The 26,737-nt window shown below is 41.1% G+C and overlaps 1 protein-coding gene across 3 annotated transcripts in view; it reads right to left on the minus strand.

Annotated features, from left to right (window-relative positions):
- Ica1 (islet cell autoantigen 1) overlaps window positions 1-26,737 on the minus strand; it is a 136,707-nt gene that overhangs the window by 20,032 nt on the left and 89,938 nt on the right. For all 3 annotated transcript variants that reach the window (XM_028755950.1, XM_028755951.1, XM_028755949.1), the window contains exons 7-12: window positions 19,192-19,317; window positions 18,043-18,141; window positions 5,939-6,033; window positions 4,092-4,144; window positions 1,149-1,211; window positions 1,013-1,051 (exon numbers count right to left, since the gene is read on the minus strand). In XM_028755950.1, the coding sequence (XP_028611783.1) occupies window positions 1,013-1,051; window positions 1,149-1,211; window positions 4,092-4,144; window positions 5,939-6,033; window positions 18,043-18,141; window positions 19,192-19,317 (475 nt within the window). The remainder of the gene's footprint in view (window positions 1-1,012; window positions 1,052-1,148; window positions 1,212-4,091; window positions 4,145-5,938; window positions 6,034-18,042; window positions 18,142-19,191; window positions 19,318-26,737) is intronic.

Raw genomic sequence — 26,737 nt, forward strand, 5'->3', positions numbered from 1 at the left:
ACCATACCCTTCTTCCATGATATATCTATCTGCCTTGCAACAAAGTTAAAAAGCAGCGAAGCCGTGCATCCCTGAGCCAAGATAAACCTTTCTTTAAACTGCGTCTCTCAAGCATCTGTCACAACAACAGTCAACCAGGTCGAACTCAGACTGAGCTGACCCTGGTTAACAGAGGTCCACAGGGTAGCTTGGTCAGTTTTATGTGGTAAGAAACCTGTGTGAACAGGGCAGAATGCCAATCTCCAGGTCAAGGGATACTCTGATATTTGGCTCAGAATCTCAGGAGCATTTTGGACTCTTAGTAAATCATTAAAAGGAAACCTTTTCTTGGATAAAAAAAGTAAAAGTTAGGATTATGCTGAAACTATTCCGTTTCTTTAGATTACTTAGTATTAGATGTCTCATCCAAATCCAGGGTCCTGCATTCTCTTTTAGGGGGTTATTTGGGTGTCAGCATGAGAGGTCTAGCCTGGTTGAGCAATGAAAATATAGCACTGTATACCATCTAGTGAGCATTTGTACTCTTCTTTTCTCAACTCGCCTGCCATTCCAAGAGTATCCCTGCACCATAAAGTACAACATATCCTTTTCGTACCTGAGTCCATTCTTAACAGTTACCTGGGAATGCTGTTGTGTTTAGTTCCATTTTACACAGAAAAACAGCTGAAACTTAGAGGGTTTATATATGAAGCAAATTGCTTAAGGCCATGGATGGGAGAATCAGTATTCAAAATCCACAGGTATCTCCTTTGGAAGATTAGTTTTTCTGTTACAACATAGTACTTTTGTCATTTTCAGCTTTATAAACACTATCTAATTAAATATAGTAACAAGCATATTAAATATTGCTTGATCATAGGTAAGGTCATTTACAATGGCTGCCACCTAATTTGTTTTTGTTTATGACTGTAAAGCTATTAAAAAGATAAGTATTGGATTTTCTTGGCATGGAAAAAGGGAGAAGTTAAAAATTTAAGCAAATTATAAACTCCAAAGTAAATGTAAATCTTACCTTCCTCAGGTTTCACATCTAATAATTCATCTATGGGTCCTTAAGTGAAGAGAAACACAATAAATTATGAGTTAAATTCCATTACATTTGGATTTTGAGTAAATTATTAAAACTGGGAAGTCTGTCCTTAGCTTACCTGAGCATGCATCATGTGTAGAACTTTTGTCTATAGGGGACAAAACGCTTTTCCCCTCTTCAGCTGTAATAGAACATATGCAAGTGGTTATGACCAGCTCACAATGGCACATGTTTATATGCCGTGTGAGATAAATGTACACTGTCAGAAAGAATAAGCAATCTAACTCACTCAGGCAAAGCAGTGGTCCTCGGTTTCCCTTCTACTTCAGCTATTGGCTCTCAATGAATCGAAATTTGGCCATGAATCTCTGTTATGTAGAGTAGTAGATAGCCATACAATTCTAACATACTGTTCTATTTTCCATTCATGGAAAAATGAATGGCTTAAGTAATTGACTGTTACTTGGTATCACTAATACATTCTAACCATATGGGCCTGGTTAAGATAAAAAGAAAGACTACTCAATAAAAAATCATTTTGTTTCAGACTTTAAACCTAATATTTCCAAATTCTGAGAAAAGCTACAGAGACAGGGAAAAGACTAATGGATACAAAGGACATGCTTAGTGGGTAAGGAGATGAATAGGTGGTGGACAGAAGGCTAGGAAGCAGTCATCATATGTTATAGGATACTTTAATGGAAAATACATTTCATTTTGTATTTATAATACCCATCAAATATAGAACACTAGATGTGAACAGTATACAAATTGTGAACTTTGAGTGATAAGGATACATCTACTAAGGCTCATAGATCATATATATATATATATATATATATATATATATATATATAAATCAGATATATATTTCACACACATATGTGTATATATATGTATGTATGCATGTGTATACACACATACACACATTATATATATATGCATATTCCACTCTGGTGTAAGGTGGACAGTGAAAAGTTGCATATATGGGGACAAAGGTACATAGGAAAACTCTATGCCTTGAACTTATTTATCCTATGAACTACCTGTGACTCACAATAAAAAAAACATAGGTATACATGCATGTATGCACACATGATAGACCAGCCTCAAACTCAGTTTGTTCATATGCTCACCAGACCTTCTACAGGTCTTAGAATAAAAGACAAACACTGCTTCATTATAATAGATTCACAATCTCAAAATATTATGCAAATATCACATCCAATTAAACTATATAAGGAAAGAAAATTTGCATTTTCTTCTGTATATATTATATATATTATATATTATATATTATATACTATATACTATATATTATATATTATATATTATATTGTATATATATTACATATTATACAAAATGTATATAAGCTATATGGATTTGAAACTTTTATATGAATATAATAAATTGGAGTTTATATTTTTTCCAAAGAACTAAATATGTTCTACTCAATGACCTTGATTCCCATACATAGGTTCTCTGAGGGACACCGAGGCAGGAAGTCTAGATCAACACAGACAGCCGTTTATGGCTACAAAATCAGGCCCCGCCTCTCCCCTACTTACTTTCCCTTAGACTCTGGAATGTAGCTTTTCTGATTTGGCTTGGTCCTTCCTGGCTCATTCCTCCCAGGCTATTCCTTTTCCTTTGGCAAGTCTTATAATAGTATATGGCCTTAGCTTGTCCCCCAATTGCTTCAATTAAGTTTGGCCTCTGCATTTCACATACTCAGAGTGCTGACCTTCTCATAGGTAGCTCTGACCAACAGTGCTACAGTTGGAGATAGGAGTAGTTGCTACTATCTACTTCCCCTGTTGACTGTGAGCCTCATTCCAAAAAGATCTGGCTATGTGTGGTGTGTAATGCTTGCTGCTGGAGCCCTGTGCTGTGTTGGGAACACAAGTATTGCTGGCAAACACCTCCTGAAGTAGACACAGCCAAGCCCTGTGGCCTGTGAAGCACCTATGCACAAGTGGACACAGGTGAAGTGTTGGGAGCAAATTAGCAAGCTGGCTTTGGTTTTTAAAAACTAAGTCTTATTGAGTCTAGGTGGCCTAAGACTATATATATGTGTCTATATATATATGAATATATGCATACATGTAATGCATATGTGTGTGTGTATGTGAAATATATATCTGAAGATGACCTTTAATTCCTTTCCAATGCTCTTGCCTCCACCTCCTGTGGAGCACAGATGGATCAGAGGCATGGATCACACTTCCTTGTTCTTTGTTTGCTATTTTCTATTTTCTGATTGAAAGTACAAGAGGAAGGAGTAAAGATGGAGGCCACAGGCATGGCCAATGGTTGTAGAAAGAGGAAAGGAAAGCCAGAAGTGAAGAATAGAGTGAAGAAGAAACGTGAAAGACGAAAAAGCAAAGAAGAACAGTCTTCCTTTCCTGGAAGACGTCCCATAGCCTAGCTCAAGGCAGGGAAGATGGAACCTACAAGGGCTTTTCTGATCAGAGGGCTGGGTGACTTTTGTAACCTACATAGCATCTTTAGCGACCCATTTAATGTAAACCACCTTTCCAACGATGAGGATGTTAACAGCGGGTAAGGGGTTCAGCACTGTTACACATTGGCTTTACCATAATTTTCCATTCTCTGTACCTTTATGTTAAGGAACCGACAGAAAACCTGGAGGAGCCAGAGACAGTAAAATGCCACAACAGAGTGCCGCCTCCCATATGCAACTCTCCTCCTAAGGTAGGCTTCAGTTTACCTTGAGGTAGTTGGCACCAAGCCTTAATGTGGTCCTGGTAGGGCAAAATCTGAGCTCTCCTGTCTCCAACAAAGAGGAACACCCAACAGGAAATTAGCAATTACCACACCCAGGGTGTGATATCAAGAGTACTCAGGCCAGTTCAGAAATGTTCCCTAATGAGATATTTTCTGGCCATCTTGAAATACATGATGTACTTTTCAAGGATTGACATCATTAATATCTGGGACTACAGGAAGCAAATTAATACAGTCTTTTCTCAAGACAGAAAGAAGAGCCAGAAAGGAGTTTGAAAAAAAAAAGCAATTTAAATGGAAATTAAAACTTACTCTTACAAGTAGAGGATTCTTTGTGCTGGTTCTCATCCTCCAAAGAAATTAACCTTAAAATAAAAAGAAAGTCGATTTCACACCATTCTGCAAATTTATTTTTATGGGTAACTGTATCTTCAGTGCACTATCTATGGCTTCACTTATAGCAACACACACACGGGGTGGGGGGTTTGAGAGTATAGGGAGGGAGGTGGAGAGAGGGGGGGTCATTTGTATGGCATATATTTTCTGGGGAAGAAATAGCATTGCTTGTGCTCTGTAACATTTTCTAGCACCTTCATGCATGAGCATGGCTTCCCCATACGGCACACACTCTGTAAACATCTTGATGGCCATTTATGGATGACTGCCATCCACTCACATAGTTACCACTGGGAAGAACTATAGAAAGGGACTGTTAGACAATCCTGATTCCTAGGTTTAAAAAAGAGACACTAAACTACACAGAAGGCAGAAGGCAGAAGGCAGGGTCACTCCCAAACCCAGAGGCACACTTGCTCATCGGAATAGCTCCTCCTCTGACTTCACAGGCAGACTCTCCACCACCCTGACACTCATTTGGTTCTTTCTAGCTCTACAGCCCACTTTAATCTGCTAATTCTGAACAAAATTCCTTCTAAAAGTTCACTTTTCACTATCATTTTAAACAGTGACTGGTATACATTTTGAGCTTTCAAAGAAAGTACTAAGACACTTGAGAACTCTGAAATTGGTGAAAGTCAACACATCGAGAAAACTATGTAGATACCTCCTGGTACAGCCAATGCTTTATTTAGACTGCATGGACTGCATTAGCTTATATGGTAAGATTCTTTTGGGATTTGCTCTGGACATGGCTTCTAATGGAGTTCATTATAGTACCTTGCCCTTTCTGAGCCCCCTCTGGCCTCCATACAATGTGGACATGGGTAGATGGATGCTCAGATGGTCAGTGTGAGAAGGCGTACCACAGAGAACCCCTACATTGTGCCAGCACAGAGCAGGCAGTTACTAGATGCCCCTTCCCAGGAGGTGATTATGTGGACCCAGAGCACATCCTATGGTCTGTTCAACAGTGAGAACTTATCTGGGTTCTGCACCAGAGAAAATTTCCAGTATTTTCTTTAAAACTAAAAAGGGGGCTAATGTTGGGAGCAAATATTTCTATGGGACTAAATACACATCTAACACATCTGAAACTTTCTTAAAACTACAATAAAAATGTCAGCCTGTCTAACCATAAAGCTGTCTAAGTTTTGGAGGTGTACAGAGGAGGAATAGAATGGGGAAAATAATGCTTTGTGCTTCCCCAGGTCAGGCAGTTCAGAGTGACTGCTGTTCATCTCCACAGACATTGCCGCATGTTCCAAGTTCCTTCTCCCGGTGTGACATTAGGGATCATGTGCTGTAAATATACCTTGGTGTTTCTAAATAAGAGGTGAAAAACAGAGGCAGGGAAACCACTTCCTACTCTCTGGGCTATCCTTTGCTTCAGAGAAGAAAGAGAATAAAGACAGAGCAGTGAAGGAAGAGAGTCACAACCCCACATACTTTTAGACTACACACATGGCTAAGCAATTTCATAAGCCATAGACTTCTAGAAGAGAAAAGGTGGGGGATCTCCCCGTGTAGGATATCTTGTGAATTTTGATTTTGATGACAACACATGGAGGTCATAACCTTTCTGGTTATGAAAGAAATCCACAGAGCACATGAAGCTCACAGCATGGGGAGGCCTGCCTTTTAGTGAGGACATGGGTGACCTTGTCTAGTCGCTGGCCTCACCTGGGCTTGCCTCTGCGGATTGTACTGCCCTCACCTGTTGGAAGGAAGTGTATATCAAGAGGGAGGAGCCTGGGACTTACTGTCTGGGCTCCTTTGCCACAGCCTCTCGCTTTTCCCTCCGGGAGCTCTTCTTCCCTTCTTTCTCAACTAGCTTTTTAATAGGGTCTTGTAAGCTCTTGATCATAAGCCCAGGTAAAAAAAAAAAAAAGAGAGAGAGAGAAAAGAAAAAGAAAAGAATGTTAAAGACAAATCATCAGTAAAAATGCTCACCTGCTGTTAGTGCCTTCAACCACCCTCAGAGTGGAGCTTTGAAGATGTCCCAGTCAAGTATGCAGGGAAAGGTTTCTACCATAAAGCAATAGTGTTTTCAGACAGATCCAAGGATTACAGCTCATAAGGGAGGGTTGATTTGCCACCGGATTTATGTTTCCCCCTTTGTGATAAGCTATCCAGAAAAGCCTTTTGGTTACTGTTAATTTCACTTTCCAACTTCAGCATGCAGCTAAGATAAACACTATTCTTTCCGAAGTCCACACTCTGACATGGTGTAAGCTTCCACCAAAGTTGAGACAACTGCTTTTTATTTTTAATTTTGTTTGCTATTTTGCAATTTAAGAACCATCTTTAAAAACAGCAGACAACAACAAATGTATGTGTATGTATACATATATGTATGTATGTGTGTGTATATATATATATATATATGTGTGTGTGTGTGTGTGTGTATGTATATACATACACACAGAATAGTATCTTAACATATTCTGACAGTTTATTCCCAACAAAAGGTCAGAGCAGGTATCTGTGTAGATTAAAAACAGTCAAGAGTCTTTTTTTTTGGCACATCATTTGCTAGAGTTACTGTTTTAAAGGTTTATTTTTTTGCTTCTGTTATAAAGAAGCATCTCCTTACAAACTGCACACCAGTGGCTGAGACCTAGAATGAGAAAGCAAATGTTTCTTTAACAATGAATAATGACATATACAAAAAGATTTCTATTTTGGGCCCTAATTAAAATACAAACCTATGAGCACAAAAGGAATATCTCAAGATATTAAGCCTTCTCAGAACTACTGAAGTCCAGGTTCTCATCCTCCGGGCCTCCCTGCCTTTCTCCCCTTGGCTCTTGTGTTCTTTTCTCCACAGTGACACACAGAGGGAGGCAGGCAGGCTTCAGGGCCAATGCGGATTGATTAGTGATGGCTGACTGGAGGCCTGGGTGAAGACGCTCTAAGGCTGTGTCCAGGCAAAGCATAGCTGAGGCCGACTTTGGAGTCTGCCACGGACACCAGATGGATACTGGTGTTACACCCCCAACTGCCAGCCTCATTTCACTCCCTGTACTGAGTAATTTTCCGAAAATACCAATGTCATCACACTGCCCTTGTTCTCAAGACTTGATAATCATTTCTTATTTCTTGCCACTCCTAACCTAAAACCGTCTCTCTGCTTGATTTTAAGTCATCCCAAAAGCCAGGCTACCTCCAGTCTCTCTGCTGCTTCCCAGTATCTGCAAAGCACGAGCTTTCTATTCAGCTGGAGCCGCCTCCTCTGGGTCTCCTGTGTGCTTATTGTTCCTGTCCTATCTTTGTTCTTCCTCTTTGCTAGCCCTGCCCTCAGAAGTCCTGAGCCCTTTCAAAGCCCACATCAATTACTGCTTCTTTCCACACAACTTCACCGGGCACTCCAGATTTAAGAATGTCCTTCTGACGCTAAGTCGCGTTAACAGTCTGATCAGCGTTGTGTCTTTTTATAGATACTTTGTACCCACACAATTCCTGTATAACAAGAGATTAGAGTTGAAACTATAGAGCATTTTACATGTCGCAAACATTTAATACTGAATTCAAATATGTGGATGTGTATCCAACTCATCAATATCCTAATGTAGGGTCATGGTTTTTTAACTGTTTTAAACATTATTTTGTATGTGAGGCTTGTCATGGTACATGCGTGTAGAACAGAGGACAACTTGCAGAAACAGTTCTCTCCTTTCACCACGTGGGTTCCAGAGATCAAACTCAGCGTGTGAAGCTTGCTAAGAAGTGCCTTTACCTGTAAGCCATGAGTCTGTGTCTCTGATTTAAGTTCTGAAGTACTTCACTGCATAAAGCCTGTATAAAGTCATTTTAATGACTCCTTGTCTCTGGACGTTAAATTGGTACTTTCATTCAAATATTTTTGGAGTGCTTACCCTGTGTAAGATGTTGTTTGGGATATTTTGGATGTCAGTCAAAAGAAAAATTATAAGCAACTGAGATGCCCAGGCAGATCATTTAAATGGGGTGACAAGACAATCAGATCATTATTTCAGTGACTGGGATGTCTTCTTGTAGAGATGACATTTCAACTGAGAGGTAAAGACAAGAAGGAACCAGCCACGTTCAACTCAATGAGAAGCTTGAATGTGAAGGCCCAACGGTAAGAATAGATCTGTCTGTGTGAAGAAGTCACTGGGGCTATGCCGTAACTGGCAAGAATGGAAGTCTCAGAAGAACTCCATAATGTGGCCAGCCATGTCTCCCAGGGAGAGCATTCGTGTGGCATTGGCCATTTTGCCTCCTTTGTGCTGTCTCTCTATGCATGACAACTACACACAGCACATGATCATTATGTGCTGCAGCCTGGACCATGAGGGGAAAATACTACAACGGACAGGGTTCGAGCAAATGAGACGGTGGCTCCGGATTCGGTTCTAGACAGTTTTGTGTGTGTGTGTGTGTGTGTGTGTGTGTGTGTGTGTGTGTGTGTGTATCCAGTGAAAGTAGTCTATGTCACATGTGAGTGTGTGTGTATGCATTAGAGTTGTGTAACCATAAGTGGGAGTTCATCATTTGTCAAGGACATACTCTGTTCCATACATTTGCAATCCCAGCATCTTTCTCTCTATCTCTGTCTCTCAGCAGCTGTATTCTCTATAGAATGGTTCAGTTCTGATCAGAGTGAAGGCTGGAGCATTTTCAGCCAGTGCTCCCAGGACTCACTTTTGGATCCCGTGACACTTGTCCAGGCCTCCTGGTTCGCTCAATTATCTCCTCATTGTGTTTCCTTTTTGTCAATCAACATTGGGCAGGCCATGGACATGTCTGCTTCAGTGGGCTGCGTCTAGCTGCCACAGCCCCTGTCTAAACCCCCAAGATGCCCTTGACAGTTCTATGGTTCTCATCCTCCTGTCTCCAGCAGACCTCCCCTCCTGACCACGCTGGTGCAGCTCTCAGACAATCCCTTTGTAATGTAAACCACTCAGTGCTTCTTTTCAAGCCCTTCCCCTGTTGGGCCATTAGCAGGGACTCAATTGTTGGCTCCCTGTCACCACAGTCACACTTAAGACACTATTGTGCTTTCCCAACAGAATGGCTGCAGTTCCAATTGCTACTTTAATTTACTATTAATAATTCCTGTGACAATGCTCTTCTCGTCCTACATTATTATTGTCCCTATGATAATTTGGCTTCAGAAGCTTGGCAAGTGCTAAAACTCATACTTGTTGGTTAAAGAAAAATAAATGTAAGGCTCGGCATTAACAATTACATCTATTTAGCTAAGAAGTGTGAAGGCTCAGGGGAAAACTATGAAAGGGCATATAACATCATAAGGAAAATGAATGTAAACACGTCAGCTTATTCACTTTGAGAATTCTGAATGAAGGAAAATATTGTATTCAAATACGTATCAGCTTACCTGAAATACAATTCACATGCCACAGGACTCAAACATTCTAAAGTTGTCAGTCAAAGATTTATCATAGATCCACAGAGTTATAGCCTCAGCAGAACAATCAATTTTTGAACATTGACAGTGGGCTTGTCTAACATAAGACTTGGAGATCAAACAAAGCAAAATCCAAAAGGCATAAAAGCAGAACCACACAAGAACCTTGTTTCTGAAGAAAGATGGCACTCAGAAAAGAGAGACTCTAACGGAAAGTTTGAAAGTTCATGTCCCAATCCCACCTGAAATTTAGTTTATTGTGTGACTATCCAAAGCATGCTATTCTGTGGTATAGAGAATAATTTCCTGCCTCAACCAAGGACAGTGGGGAGGGGTAGATGGTTTGGGTTGCTAAGGGTTAAGGATATTGGAAATGAATTTTTCCAATTATTTTGAAGTCCCACAGCTCAACACTTTAACGGGAGACCAAATACTTGACCCTAATAGCCTCTGCAGAAGTGACAGCATTCTCTGAGTGACATGAATCCATGTTTTGGAAAAATGAACAAGAAAGGTCTGGGAGCTGCCTGTGAGGAGACAGCCATCAGACAGAACCATTTCCAGCCACTGGCCTATGGAAGCCACATTTGAATCCATGGCCAGAAGAAATGAAAACTCCAAAACATGTGCTTCGAAACCTCACCCCACCCAGTCCTCCCCTCAAACTGTCGGTGGACATCAGTGCTTCTCAGCAGTGCACAGCATCACTCCTTTGACTGAAAGCGTCTTTGTGGATGAAAGGGTGCTTGCAGACTAAGTAACCTGTGCCTGGTCAGGCTGCAGCAACAGGCTAATAGTTTCCATCAACACACAAACGGCTTCAGGAAGCATACACACAGTATAGAAGATCAGCGTGACAAAGGAAATGTGCAGGCCCAGCTTGCAAAAAAAAAAAAAAGTCTTAAAAAGGAAACAGCTTAATATAATAAAGGGAATTACTACTTCCTGTATTAGGAAAATAAAAGCAGCAGCGACATTCATCTGAAAGAAAGCAAAACTACTCAACAAAACAAATTCCTCAGACAAAGGGCCAGCAGCCAGTCCTAAGAACCCAGACTGAGGCCCACCTTGCACAACTGGGTAACATTTCCTGTAGTCCTTAATTAGACACTTCATTTTCTTACGCTACTTTCCATTAATTACACTGTACACAGACAGAGGTGCCAAATAGTTGTCGGGAAAAGGAAACAAAAAGCACTTAAAATAGTTTTGCATGGTCAAAAGATACTGCATTCAGCTGGGTGTGTGTGTATGTTTGTGTTTATATAATTAGTACCACATGAGAAATAAAAAGCAGAGGACATTATGTGTACCAGCCATGCAATTCATGGACATTCAGAACATACGTCCTCCTCTTCCCCACCACACACGTCCCCCGCCATGTACAAATGACACCATATTAATATAGTACTAGAAACAACATTGAACTGAACTGCAGAACAGAACAAGAGACCAAAGTAAAACTAGAGGAAAGAAAAATCACCACCATCGTAAGACATGTAATCTTATGCTTTATAGTAGCACAGGGACTTGCTCGTGGGAAGGCATCATAGAGTTCTGGGAAGAGGGAGTCCTTGGATTTCTATCAAGCAGTACTTTGACATGAACATGGTTCTTGCCATTCTCAGGCCTCAGTTTACCCACCAGAACATGGAGATAGTGTCAAGTATGCAAATGTTGGGAGCAGTGTAAGGCCAAACAGAGAGAATCTATAGTACCAAACACTCTAAACCACAGTCTTGTCAGGACCCTGAAGAATCTACAGCAGTGTTTCTCAACCTGTAGGTCATGACCCCTCTGGGGTCAATGGACCCTTTCAACAGGGGTCACCAAAGACCTTCAGAAAGCACAGGTATTTACATTACAACTCAAAACATTTAGAAACTACATAAATTTGTGAATTAATTTATTCATAACAGTTATGACGTAGCCCTGAAAATAATTTTATGGTTGGGGGTCACTACCACACGAGAAACTGTACTGAAGGGTCTTGGCATTAGGAAGATTATAAATCACTCTGGTCTAAAGGGGGAACTGATGACTCTAGTCCCATGTTCTACACTCCAAGTTCACACTCTCTGGCTTCAAGCAGCCTCAGAAACATTGCTTGTTTCCTGACATGGAAGTGGAGGCCCAGAGAAGTGAAGTAACTTGCTTCAGGCCATTCAGCCACAGACAAACAGAAGCTATACATGAATCTATCTTTAAAATTTCACAATTTAAGGAAATGTCTTGAACAACCAAGTCGAGGACATTTACTCAACGTCCCCTTTAATGAGAAGTGTTGAGGACACAGAGGGGACTCCATTCCACATTCTTAAAGAGGAGTCCCATGTTCCCAGATATTTGAGGGGCTGCCACATAAATTACTGTTTTCACCCACAAGAGAAAACTTCAAAGTATGACTGTTAATTGGAAGCTACAGCTGTATAGTTTAAAGGTGGCATTTCTGCCCTCTCCTGCCCACCTGCTTCACAGCCTTAAGTGCCCGTGGGAAGTGGTGGTAAAAGCCTGAACTTTTCTGTTCCCAGATCTAGTGCATATGCACAGAGCCTTGGGAAAATTACTAGCTGTCTCTGGGCTCCAGTTTCATTTGAAACATGAGAATAGGACTGAACATACTCAAATGTTCCAAAGATAATTTGAGGGTCGAATAAAATACAGACATTTTCTACATGTTAATGCTGAACCTAACAATGTTATTGATTGCCATCCCATCCCTGGTACATTTAAGACTCACACATATATGAAAACGTTCCTAGACATTATTTCATACCAAGTGTCTGGCATAGAAAAACTACACAGTGGGGGTATTTTTTTTTTCCTGTCCAGCAAAGAGAAGTTTGGGAAAAAAGAACAGGGGCAGGAGAAGACCCAGGCTGTTGTGAGGAGAGCCTGGGTGACCAGCTGCCAGGGAGAAATAATGCCAATCACCATAAGGCAGAGACAGCAAACAACAGACAAAACTCTGGCTTGCTCAGCTCGGATTTCAGTGGTGGTCCTGGTCAGCTCATCCATTCCCTCCTCCTCAGGACCTGAGATGTCCCTCTAAATCTGTTCTTTCCAATGATCTGGCCTGGAACAGTCTGGGGGGAAAAGAAAGAAAATGAAAAAGAGAAAGAAAAGGAAGAACAGAGAGAGAGAGAGAGAGAGAGAGAGAGAGAGAGAGAGAAGCTTTGCTAAGTACCCTGAGAGCAAAACTTGAAAGTCTAAAAGGATATCCTGGATGCTCGCCACGAGTAATTGCCTTGTTGGGACTGTTAACTAAAATAGCATCGCAGAGATATTTACCCAATTTTCATAAAAACTATTATGGCATTATTTTCAAAGCAAGTAACTACAGAGCCATGTGGCCTGTCGGTAAATGCTCAGATGATCAGCTGAGGAACGTGAAGGTGCTTGGAAGGAGGCTGCTAGGCATATGAATTGGAGAAAAACAAAATTCAGAAAAGGATGTTTCGGTCTTTTGAAAGCGAAGAGTATTTTGGTCTCCAGAATGATGTTCCATGTCACAGTGCTGGGACCCACACCCCAGAGAGAAGGAAGAAACAGCTATGGCTGTTCCAGTGGTTATTTTTGAATATGCTTGGCATTGAGTTTTGAAGTTCAGGTTCCTTAGAGGTGAATCTTGGCCCAGGCCAAGAGTAAGTTGCAAAGCCAATTTGTATTGGTTAGAGTTAGCCTGGCTGAAAAGATGGCACACCCTCACGCCTTTCTGGCTCTTCTGTCCCTGGTGGGAATTATTTGAGAGCGGACCAAGACCTGTGGGGTTGAAGGACAGGTTTGGAAATGGAACTGCCAGATGTCCAGTGGAAACCGGGGAGGGAGTGGGCTATGTGAGCCCTAGGTGGAGGCCTGCTAAGATTTCCCACTGGACACCTTTGCCTGTGAGACTGGTTGAGAAACCTAGCAGTCTGGGATGAAAACAGCAAGAAAATAACTGAAACTGGGCTGCTAGACCTAGCAGTGCTCACCCAATGCTCTGTCTGTGGTTGACTTCCGGATCCACTGCAGCATTCTTAGTAAGTCCGTCTCCAGCATCGCTATTAGTGTTGCTGTAGGCCTTAGCTATGACTTCTACGTCTACCTCCACATAATCACTGCTGATACGGCCTTTCCCGCCAGCACCATTATCACCAGGACTTCCTCTCCATCATCTCTCCCATCAGTTCAACATCAGCAACCTGGCTCCCATTTTAATCACCAACACACACAGCAGCCAGCAGCAGCAGCAGCAGCAGCAGCAGCTCCTCCACTACCGTTTTAGTCAACAACACTCACAGCAACACCAATGTGGTCTTCACGTTCAGAGCCTCCTCCACCACCTCACTTGTATCACCACCAACACCAGCAGCATCAGTTCCTCCACTACCTCCTCATTGTCGCTGCCCTCATCGCCACCATTGGCATGGCTGGGCATCGGCACAGCTGCTCTGGCTGCCTGTGCTTTGATGTGCTTCACTTTACCATACAATCCGAGAACGTGAAGAGCAAAATGGAAAAATCTGCTGTTCCTTCCAAAACCGCTGAAGTGTGTCGAGGGTCTATCCTCTGCAGCTGACCATCTCTGTTAAACCCAAGTACTTCAATGGCTTCAAAAACAAAAATGCATCCCAGAAGCATTTAAGGGCATGCAAGTGTGAAGAGAATTTCAGGTCGACTCGGACTGTGTAGTGGAACACCGGCTCAGAGAAAAGTTAAAAAACAAATGTGGCATGATTGATCATACACACCTATAATCTAGCACTTGGGAGGCTAAAGTAGGAGGACTGTGACTTTAAAGTCAGCATGGTTTAAGATTCTGTCTCAGACAACTGAACAGCAATTCCAATAGCCCTGTAATGCAAACAGGGGAGGACATCCTGGCCTTCAACCAGTCTTCAGAAGTATGTATCCGAGATGTAAAAAGGCTAGGCCCCACCCTCAGTTGTAAAGGGCCCAGTCCTTCCCCTAATATCCCTATAAAAATGCTCAACTCGCCCCAATGCCAGAACACCGGATAGAGAAGGAATGGCAATTGATGCAAATGGAATTGTAGATGATCCAGAGAAAAGCCACTTGACTCCTCTGTGGCTGTCGCCTGCCCTGGATCCATGGAGAAATGTATAAGTGATATCCTGGAAGGATGAAGTAAACAACCACATCTAAGGGCTGGTAACATAGGCAGGCACTTCTCTCCTAGAGAGACAGAATTCCATTTAGTTTCTTTAAAATGCTTTAAGCTCTGAGCCCAAATTGCTTCCCCGAAAAGAGACAACGCTTTCCAGATCCAGCAAGTAACATCCTCTGCCTGTTGCCAGAACGTGATAATTCCTGCCATGTGAAGGGCTTTCCCAGATTTCAAATAAACATACAATTAATACATTGATAATAGATAATTCATATACAATGTGCGTGTTTACTAACATTTTAATGAATCAATAACTGTTTGTTTGTGTTTGAAAACAGAACTGAGGGAAAACTCGCCTTTTCCTGGCAACCGCTTAGAATGCTTCTGTTTGAAGTTGGAGGCATTACAATGGTCAGTTTTACATTTTTTTTTTGTAAGATTACATTTCAAAGCTAAATTCTCCATAACGTTGAATGCTAAGATGTATCCTTAAATTGAAACGATTCCACGCCCTCCCAAAGGAAGAGTCAATATAATCACATCAGGCCTAGACAAAAACAGCGTTAGCTGCTCCATGAAGCATTTCCATTCAATGGCCAAAATCATCACTTGACTATTCTGAAAGACGGACAAGGGAGAGCTTCATTTTTACAGTGAACTTATTTAACAAGAGAACTATTTTCTATTTCTTAGGTAAAGCTTCACTTGAAGCTCCAGGGGCATGACGTGCAGCCTCATACTTCTGCTATAAGAGAATCTTCCTATCAAACGGGACCGCCAAGTGTTTTTAACTCATTAATTATCATCCTTCAGCAAGCATAAAACTAATAGTCAGGAAATACAGCTGCAATGGCACAATTACCAACACACTCAGAATACACCCTGAAGCAAAGAAAACAAATGGCCCGCTTTTCATTAGCAGAGCTTAGCAATCCTCTCCTAAGACAATATTTTCTTTCCAGTCAGAATCCCAGAAGGCATCTTAAGGGGCCATTTGCTTACGTAAACCTGGAGGACAAATTAATCGTGAAAACATTTATTTAAATTTCAAAATATCCATTATCAAGAGAGAAGGCCCTTCTAAAATTATAGGTTTGAGAATTTGTTGGATGAATAAGAATTTGTATCACTAGAGGCCATGTGTTTCAAAAGGCTATTAGTACATGAGTTCTAGATATCCACAGTATCATCATACTTGAACAGGGCACATAGGGAACTAATGGTTTCATCTTCATGTTTCCTGGCATACAATTTGAAACACAAGTGTATCTATCTATAAAAACATAATGACCTGTGTATAACAGGATCCTATTATGTCCAATGGGAGTCCACATAATTATCTATCAGCTTGAATTTCTAATATGTCATCCCTGGAAGCCTAGATGAGCATCATTCGGGAGGCTAATGAGAAAAAGAAAACAGCTTATTTGATGGGCTTGCGGACACTTATTCTTAATTTGACTGTAACGCCATCATACTTGAACAGATGTATTTATCCTATAAGATTATATTACAGAGAAGCTATGCATTATTATTTAAACTGTAACTTAAGGGAGGGTAAGGGGATATAAAAGGTAATAGAGAGCTGTCTGTCCAAAATATGTGTAATTTTGTCCTAAATCACAATTGTCCAATTTTCACTAAATTCTTGCTTAGTAGTCTTCTAATGTAAGCAGCACAACCTTTTCTGTAGGATGAAGAGCATGACACACATCTCAAAATCACAGTTTCCTCAGCTCAGGAGGCCAGGGATACACTCGTGTTCTTCCACCCTGTGGCACTTTAACATCATTTATGTGCGATAAACTCCAGACATGAGTTTTCTTAAATTATATTTGAGCAAGAGGACATTTCATTTGATTCCTGGCCAACTTATGTTTCACAAGACAGGTAACTTTTGGTTACTGGATGCAAATTAAAACACATGGGCAGGTTAGCAGTAAAGTATTTTTCTAGCATGCACGAAGTCTTAGGTTCAATCTCGAATGAAAAGAAAGAACCCTAACAACTAAACAGTTAAGATGCCCAAGAAGTGCCCCGTGGAAGGGAAGGTTGATCTGCTCAGGCCAGGGTAAGAATTGTGGGTAGTAAGAGCTGTAATTTTAACTAATCTTCCTTGGTTGGGAGGAATACTTCCTAAGTTGCTGAAAACATCAGTAAATCATGGAGAAGAAATACAGCTGTTTCCAACAGTAACACTGCCAGTGTGACGAGGGCTGCCTACTGATGGTGCCGACATTTGGCTGGACGACAGACATACAGGAGGCGTAAGAAATAAAAAGCCTCTCCTACTAAGTTTGTATAGTTGACAGAGCAAAATAGCACATATCCAGGGTGCATTCACCATGCAGTATGTCAACGAACACCAACAACTGAGCAAGGTAAGGACTGTGAGGACCAACTCTATGGCTAGGCTACCTTCCTGGAGTTAGCGTGGATACAGCTCAGGGCAAGTGGACACTCCTGGTTCGCTCTTGAGACCTTCCCTCAGGCAACATCTTTGAAGGTGTCTATCTCAATATTTTTGTGGATCTGTAGGTGACTTATAAACATTTAAAATCAGAGATGCATTTTACAGCCAGGGGTGGGTACTGTTTTGACGTTTCACTAGTGGTGTGGACTTATAAGTTGCCTTAAAAATTAGAAGTGAGCGACTTCAAGGTTTACTTCTGCTAGTTCTTCTCTGATAGTTTTCCTTCAAAGATACACCCCAACAACAAGGTACCCATTGTTCTCTCCAATCATTCTTAAAGTCCTTCTGGAATGACAACCACTTCCTTATCTTGATGTGCATTCATCTCTGGTAGCCATCTGGGCACGTAAGTTCCAAATCAGCTTCAATACTGAGAATCAGATACTGTACACAAACCCTCTTTGAGTCAAGGATCCTTGAGTTTAATGTAGCTCTTTCAATTAGAAAATGTTACTATAGCCCTATGAAAAATTCCAATCTTATGTTGGAGGTGCCTTCAGAATAAAATGATATTTTCTTTTTCAGAAATAAGGGAAGAAAGGAACAGATCATCTCAGATCAGCATATTCAGAATTAATAATTAAAAAGTAGGGATGTAACTTAGGGGTAGACTGTCTAGCATGTTTAAAGCCCCGAATTCCATCCCAGATAATGGAAAAACAAAACGAAACGAAACTAAAGAAAAAGTAATTAGCTACCTGTTCTTGAGCAATCTTGTCTTCAACAACGTCAGATAAATATGGATTATCATGGTGTACAGTGAAAGGCCAGGTCAGAGACATAGTTCTCTCTGACAGGGGTCTGGGAGTAGTGTTACTGTCATGGGTTTGGTTTATAATACAAAACTGGCTTTTCACAAGATTTCCTAGTGAGTCTCTGGCTTTCATACCTTTAATGTTGTGAATTCATATGGTTGGTAGCCTTTGAAGCTCTCATGAATGGCTGCCATGGTGTGAGAAGTCTTCTCCCAAAAGTGGAGCAGAGTGGTCTATAAAGAAAGATGATAAAGTCAATGTCTTGAATCCCCACTTCTGACCCAGGTCCCCAGAGACGTGATCTATAGCTTTCCAGGTCATCTCAACTCTGACTTACTCTCATCTCTAGACCTCCCTTTCTTCCAATGGTTCACTTAGACCTTGTCACATCATCCAACTAAACTTCCCCCAATGCTTAGGATGCACCCACCACCTGGACCACTCACCTTGCTATCTTCTTTACCCCATTCAGTCTACTCTCCAAAACCCAAGGTTCATTCATCTCATTTTAGAATGATGTGATTTCTCCAAAATTTCATTGGCAATATTTTTTTGAGGGTGGTAGTGGTGGTGACAGTCTCATGCTGTGGCTATGGGTGACATGGAACTTGCTTTGTAGACCTGACTGGTCCTGAACTCAGAGAGATCCACCTCTTTCTGCCTCCTGAGTACTAGGATTAAAGGCCTGCGCCACCATGGTCCCCTCACTGGCACCCTTAAAAGTATTTTTCTGTGCAGAACACCTTTTCTAGAGGTTTGGGAAATATAGTAAAAATTTACTGCCTTCAGTTTTCTTCTTAAACTTTGAATTCTTTGAGTTCAAGGATCTGGGCTGTAGTAATTTTCATATTCCCAACAACTCCCAGCATCTGGTAGTTCACACTCAGTTGGCATCAACAGCACTGAGGATAGACACAGGGCTATCCTGAAGGACAGCAGTATTGAGACAAAACCAAATGTCCTGCATAAGCATCACATTCTGAGGCATGTAGGGTATTGTGCTAATAGGGTCTAGATCAGGATCTATAAAGGCATGGACAAAGAATGGCATTTAGGACACAAAGGACTCAAAGCAAATGCAGGAAAATAGAAAACTTCACCATGTATACGGCACATAGTTGTAAGTATATTGTTGATTAAACTACAGGGCCTTACAAAGCAGAAACGAGGATGCATTCAGAATCCATGATGCCCAAGGCATACTTTCCATTCAAACACAAAATTTCCCGTTGTCTAAGCCTCAGTCAAGTCTTTGTTCACCAAGACAAATACCACTTTGTTACCTGGTATGTTGCTAGCATGTGCGATAAGAGGTTACATCTGCTTGCTCCAAGAAGATCCACCTTTTGACACACATCCATCTTCAACTTGTCAAAGTTTTTTTTCGCGAGGCGGACTTGCGTCTGTACCTACAAAAATGAAGGCGAATCTCTGAGACACTCAAACCTCCATGATGTTAAAATTTGCAGGTGAGGAAAGACCAGTGAAGGGTTTCTCTGTCTTCCATAAGAAAACATCATTAAATGTTCCAGATGAATGAGCAGATCTGACATCCATTCTTTCCTTCCAAAAGACCTAGACAAGAACTGTGATGATTATACTTTTGTAACAGACTTACTATAAATATTATATGTTTTGCAGAATGAGATTAATAACTCTGTCTCCTCCGGGCAATTACAAGCTGGTCACGGTGAAAGTTGGAGACACACACATCCTGAAAAAGATGCTTTGTTCCAGAGTTTTCCCAGTCTCTGGAGCAGAGTCCCCACAAGGTCTTCACTTGACTTTTCCCAACATTAACCTCTTGTGTAACATTTGCTAAAATGGCGAAACTATCATTGACACAATCCTATTTACTTATTTCTATATTTTCTTGAGGTTTCTTTTTTTTTTCCTACTAGCATGATTCTACTGTTTCAGGAACCAATTGAGGCTTTATATCAAAGATTTTTTCAAGGCCTAAACCATTCCTTCTGATAAATCTTCAATTTTTATTACTGAGTGATGAATACCAGCGAAACTCCAACCACCCATGAACCACACTATAATTCAGGGAAAGAGTGATGGCCAGGAAAGTTCTACACACGTTAACTCTGTAGCTCATGTTATAAAATAGTAGCGTTTTCAAATTTAGAGGGCTAGGGACATAGCTGAGTCAGCAACATGCTTGAGTAGCATTTGTGAGGGCCGGGATTCTATTCCCAGCACTCACTCCATAAGCCAGCTGTAATAGTTCACTCCTGTAATTTCAATAATCTAGAGATGAAGGCAAAACGATCAGAAGTTTCAGACCACCATTGGCTACACAGCGGGATTAAGGCTGGCCTCAGTTACATGAGAAGCTGTCTAAATATATACACACACACACCATTTGTGCATGCACACACATATATATTTTTTAAAAAAGTGAAGTCAAAATTTCTGCTTCTTCTAATCCAAGGTGCCACTACATTATATTTTGGATGGGGAAAGCCAGACACTTAAAAATAAAAAAAGCACAACATTTTATTGAGGTTTCTTTTTTTGATGTATAAAATCTATCCATTCCATATTTATTGTGTTCTATTTGACAATTTCAAATATTATTTTAAAAATCTCTTGAGTCATAGAAACAAGGCAGAAGAGTATTACAAGTAATGGTGAGGTATTATATGCTTTTTCATCATTACATACCAGGCAGGGTAGATAATGTCTCCTTTGTCTACCGCTGTATCACCTGGCAGCCTGGTACAAGGCATGTACTAAATACATACTTGTTGATGGGATGCTTCCCATGCTACTTCAAAATGTCCACAATTAAAGCCTTTAAAATAGCTTTGTAAGTAGTGATTATGGGGGCTGGTTGGATGGCTCAGTGGATAAGGGCAGATGCTACCAAGCCTGATGACATGAGTTCAAATCCTAGACCCCACATAGTGGAAGGAGAAAACCAACTCCCACAGTTTGTCTCTCTAACCTTCACACAAGGGTTGTGCCATAGGTGTGCAAGTTCTACTTTTTAAAAAACGTAGTGATTTTTATTTCCCATGAAGGTAAATACATTATTTGGTATAAATACAATTAGTTCACTATCAATAATATCAGCTTACACGTTCACAGCTTTTAAATTCATATGGAATTATACAGTAACAGTGAGTATAAATATAATGACTGATTTAATTTAATTACTACCTAGTAATATGCTACTTTAGCAGTTATAATGACTTTTCCTGGTTGGTGATGACTGAAGCCTTCAAAGGGCACGGGCTGACTTAGGGTTGGGCTGCCTCTCTGACTTAATAACCATGCTACTATGCTCCTTAAAACACTTTCCCCTACTGCCTGAAAAATCACGAAGCTCAAAACTGGATTCTATATACAAGCTTCACTATGGGATTGTAGGTGACTGGAAAATGATGAGGTTAAACATTTAACACATCAATAGAATTAATACCTACAAGAATAGGGATGCATGAATAACATGCATAACACACACAACATTTTCTAGGGATTCAATTTCCTATCTACAGTGCTGGGGAGACAAACGGACAGTAGCTATTAGCTTCTCTCATCCTGACCACACTGTGAGCACAAATTCTCTGGAGATTGATTGTTCATTGTTGCATTATTGAAGACTAAAACTTACCCCTTGGGAGCTCTAACTATAAGAAGTTTAAAGTGAGTGAGGTATCATTACTGTTCTGCCTTCTTCTGAGAAGGTGGAAAGAGACCATACACTGCTGTGGGCTGGAAAGAAGAGGAAAACCAGATGGACAGAATGTTAGCAGGTGACATTTTTGTTGTAGATCACTAAGAGTCAGCATACTTGCCCAGTAGGATCTTTTCAATTAGGGCCCTGGAAACTATCTGTCCTCAGCCTTTTCCTTGGAAAGGAGAAAGAACATATTTGGGGCATGAGCTTCTGTGCATGCACTCATGCAATACAAGTTTATAGAGCACGTACGAGTCTGATTCTATGTTATGTACAGCAGAGGTTATCTGTAAAGTACTAACACGTCTAATGCACAGTCACTAAACATTCATGAAAGAGTGTACATTGTTATGAGCATGTAAAGCGTCTAAGAAGTTGAGAGAAAATGACAATTACATCACAATGAGAGGAGAGTCAGAGTAGTGAGGGAGCACAGACAAGGGATGACGAACACCACTGGGGTAGAGGGTCACTGTAAAGTGATGCCATTATTACCACTGGGTGTTGGGGTCACTGTAATCCCAGGGATTATTCTTTCCACATGCTCTTATACTTTACCCTGTGACTTTGTAGTCTCCCCTATCTCTGAAATCAGGCTTGACCATGTGACTTGGTGTTGGCCAATGAGAAGCGAACAGATGTAAGACAACTAGAAACCTGAAAAAGGGAATGCCAGCCTGTATCCACCTTCCTTCTCTCTGCCTCCTTTGTGATGGCTATGAGAACACACACAGACTGGCCAGCCGGAGTGTGTGAGCCACGGGACATGATGAGACTTACAGAGGAGAGCCCCGTCATTATTAACAGAACCTGCCCTGCCTTGCAGCTGACTACCAACCATTGTGTAAGTAGCTACCCCACCAGAAACATCTTGTTAACAATAGACTGGTAAACAATAAAAACATGCTTATTGTTGTAAGCCCTTGAATGCTATCATGGTTTTATTTCATGGCCTGATTATAACCACAGATTATTGAGGTAAACAGTCAGAAAATGGACAATGAGGGCTTCTGGGAAGAGCCAATGCCATTGCAAATCTAAGGTATGTAAAGACTGCCTTACTTATATGGAAGTTCTAGGTTTTTCTAACAAGATGGGAATAAGATTCTTTTCCTTGCATACAAATTTTGAGTATTTTCCTTTATAAGCTCACTTACTCATAAGTACTCTAGGAAGTATGGGCTTGTATCCTTCGCTTAGAACATGAACCTTAGGACTGTGTACAGTTTGAGACACTCCTTAGATGATTTTGCTGGGGTTCTGAAGGGTAATTTTAGAAATGGAGCGGACCCAGTGAGTTCTGCAAGGCCATATGCTTTGTGTGTTGATGATGATTATTAAAACATTTAACTTGCCGCTGAGCTCCCAAATGCTGTGCCCTTTCCATGCCAAACAAGGAGGAGGTTACATTGTCAGGCATTTGGGATCCGGAACAATTTGTTTAATAGTTTGTGTCCCAGGTCTGCTCTTTAAAGCACACTTTTAGCCCAGCCAAGGACAAAACTCGAAGGGACACAGCAGAGCACAGACCACCATTGCGATGGTAATTTCACATGCTTCCAGATGCACTTGAGTGAAAACGTTTTGATTATTATTCCTCTCCATCCCATATAAATTAAATTCAATTACATAAACATCTTGAGGAGGCCCTGCGGTTTTCAAAGCTCTTTAAAATTATTTTACTCAAATAAATGTGCCCTTTGTTTATTTCTTCGTTTTGTCTCCCTTGCTCCACCTTTCTCTTCTTCTTTCCCAAACTTTAGGAAGTGGTTGTGCATATTAGACTCTCTTTAGTCTGGGTCTTGTCTTCCACAGAAATTCAATTTACCCAAGAAAGCAACCACCTCTGCACTGCCAAAGCTACAAGGCATGGCTCTGTGTTCATTCCTCCTACCGTGAAATTCTACCTCTTAGCCCCCAACTTGAACTAGCCAGGGTAAAGGCAAAGGGATTCATCCTTAGCTCACACTGGCCCTGCTACCCAGTGGGCGAAGGTCTTCATGTTACTCCACAACCAGGTAATTGGAGCCAACCTTTGTTGTTTCCTAAGTGTTTTATTTCCTTTAAAAACAAAAGAAAAAAATTCCACTCTGACTTTTAGATTTTTTTCAGGAGGTAACACACATACACACACACACACACACCCACACACACACACACACAAACACACAGATACACACACATTCATTATTTAGGCAAATATTTATTTATTTATATTTATTTATTTATTTATTTTAAATCAAATCATAATTTTTACTTATTCACACAGGGGTTATAAACGCAAAAAGGCAGGACGTGGGGAAGGGGATGACACTGGAGTATGGGTGTTCAGGGGGCTTAACGATATCTTTCAGAACAGGGTATCAGCTGCGTGAGGGTTCAGGGGACAGGTCACTATGACTCTGCCTATGATTCACTTGTCCTTATCTAAGTTGGTATTATCTAGGCAGATATTTATTGAGTACCATATCAGGTGTTGGCAGAGGTAGGCACAAAGAGAAGTTGAATGGGGATTTTTATTTTTATTATTATTATTATTATTATTAGCAAATGCCTAATGACAAATTAGGGAACAGGTTCAGAAGAAAGTCCAAATTATCCTACAGCAATGACTTATCAAAGCATTTGACTTGGAGGAAGTCAACAGTGCTCAAGCTACACTAAAGAAACTGAGTATGGCTAACTGCAAAAAAAAATAGTCCAGCTGCTAGAGGGGAGTTCAGGGCTAAGAAAGAGACAATAGGGCAGGTCCTAGAATCGATAGTGGGCTAGCATAGCTGGGCTGCAGAGAACGGGTAGAAAGGTGCTATGAGATGAAGTAGAAAGCCAGATTATATCCTGGAGGACAGATTTTATTTTAGTTTTGACCTAGGCACAGTAGAAAAACCTTGGGGACTGGGTTTTGAGCAAGAAAGAGACAGACTTCTCCTTTCAGTTTGGAAAGATCATGTGCTGCAGTGTGCAGATAGGAGAGAGATGAAGGAGGATACTGGAGATGGATAGACAGGAGAGAGATGAAGGAGGATACTGGAGATGGATAGACTGAAAGTCAAAGGGATGATGGCAGCGGTTTTAGACTAGGATTGATGCTCTGGATACAGAAAACAATGTGATGACCCAAGAGATATTCAGGAGACAAAAGAGGCCTTGAGGAGAGAGCCCATGTGTGAAGAAACCATGGCCTTCCAGTTCCAGTCTGCACCTACAGATGTCTTCTGTAGATGCCCCGTGGTCCCAGCATCTGTGATATCCTAGAGTCTTCATTTTAATGTATGCTACCCCTTCACATCTTCACACAGTAGCCTCTCAGGGCATCCTTGCAGGGACTCTGACCCTGCCACACATTGCCTGGCCTTCGTGGCTCTACACACTGCCTACAGTCTCTCATCTTTTGTGCCTTTAAAGCCAGTGCCATATAAATAATGGCTCTAAGTTCTGCAGTCAACTTGGGATACACACCCTTCCCCAGCTATTATCCACATGTATGTGTGAGGGAAACACTCTCCTAGGTAGCTCCTTTAAAGGAGATAAGACTCCCTCCCCCACTGCTATTCCATTCTCAGTTCAGTCTTTCTCTTTTCATACAAATGAACATCTTTGCAGGTTGGGTCCTTTGATCAGGGGGTGGGGTAGCTTGTCATCAAAAGTTTCTTTTTTATTGTTTTGTACAGAAGGCCAAGTTTCTCTTTGGTAGAGTTGATCTCCTCAACAGTTACAGCTGCCTTGCAGCCACTGCTCTTCTTGAGAAACTGATCATGCATCCTCCAAACAAATTAATCCATTGTCTTAAATTCAACCTCAGACTCTCAACACAGGCAGAATGAATCCAAAATTCCTGCCCAAAATGTCATACAAAGGGTCCCTATCCAATTCTTGATAAAGTTCCTGTTCCCCTCCAAACCCCTCTAAGATCTGTGGTTCTGTCACATTCTTGTCTTTTAAGCTACCACCAGAATGGCCTATTAAGCTCTGTTTACTGAAGTTGCAAACTCTTTTATATTCAAGTCATAAAACACTTTCAGGTCTAAGAACCACACAGTCAGGTTAAACATAGCAAGACCCCACTTCTCAGTTGAAATTTCTGTTTTAAGTTTCTTTTCCTGTTGCTGTTATAAAATATTCAAACAAAAGCCATTAAGAAAGAAAAAGGGTCTTTTACTTCCTGTTCAAGATACAGTCTATGCCAGAGATCAAGGCGCCAGGTGCTGAAGGCAGCAGGTGCTTGATGCAGCTAGTAACAGCACATCTGTAATCAGGAAGCAAGATGGATACGTACTGGTGCTCAGCTTGCTTTCTCCATTTTGTAAAATGGAGGATCTCAGGTCAAGGAATGGTTCAATCCATAACTAAAGACAGATCTTCCCATATCAGTTACCATAACTAAGATAACCCATCACAGTCATGCCCACTGGCCCAACTCTTTGTTGATTCTATATTCTGTCCAGCTGATGGTTAACACTGACCATCATAGTATTTTAAACCCAGTTAAATCCATCACAATATATCATGGTGACTGTAGCTTGAGGAACAAGATCCCTTTCTTAGGACTTTTTGAACTTAAAACAAGAGAAAAGTTAGCCTCAATTTGTCTTTTAACAGCAAAACCTCTAAAGGCAGGGAGTCCTGACATTTGAGATTTTGGTTATGTGCAGAGAATTTGGTTTTGGTCTGCAAAGAAAAAAAAGGAGGCAGCAAGGAAATGGCTTAGTAGGTGAGAATGCTTGCTTTGCAATCATGAGGATTTGAGTTTCAGTCCCCAGTACACAAACCACAGCTACATGTGCATGCATCCCAGCATTAGTGTCAACGGCAAGGCAGTTAGCTTAGCCAAAGCTTCAAGTTCAGTGACAGATGCTTAGTCTCCAGGCAACAAGGTATGGGAAATAGAGGAAGACACCTGATTTTGGCTTCTACATTACTATATATGCTACCCATATGCAACCTCAATGCTACATGCACGTGCGCCCTGCATGCTCGCGAGACACACACACACACACACACACACACCAAACATGCATGCAATCACACAAGCAAGCATGCACGCATGCACGCACAGGCACACAATTTTTTTAGAGACCAAAAGAAGACAGGGGACACAGGGAGAAGATAAGGAAGAGTTTTCTGATCAGCTCCCTCCT

This window comes from Grammomys surdaster, unplaced genomic scaffold, assembly GCF_004785775.1.
Source record: "Grammomys surdaster isolate TR1022 unplaced genomic scaffold, NIH_TR_1.0 126091, whole genome shotgun sequence".
Taxonomy (NCBI): Eukaryota; Metazoa; Chordata; class Mammalia; order Rodentia; family Muridae; genus Grammomys; species Grammomys surdaster.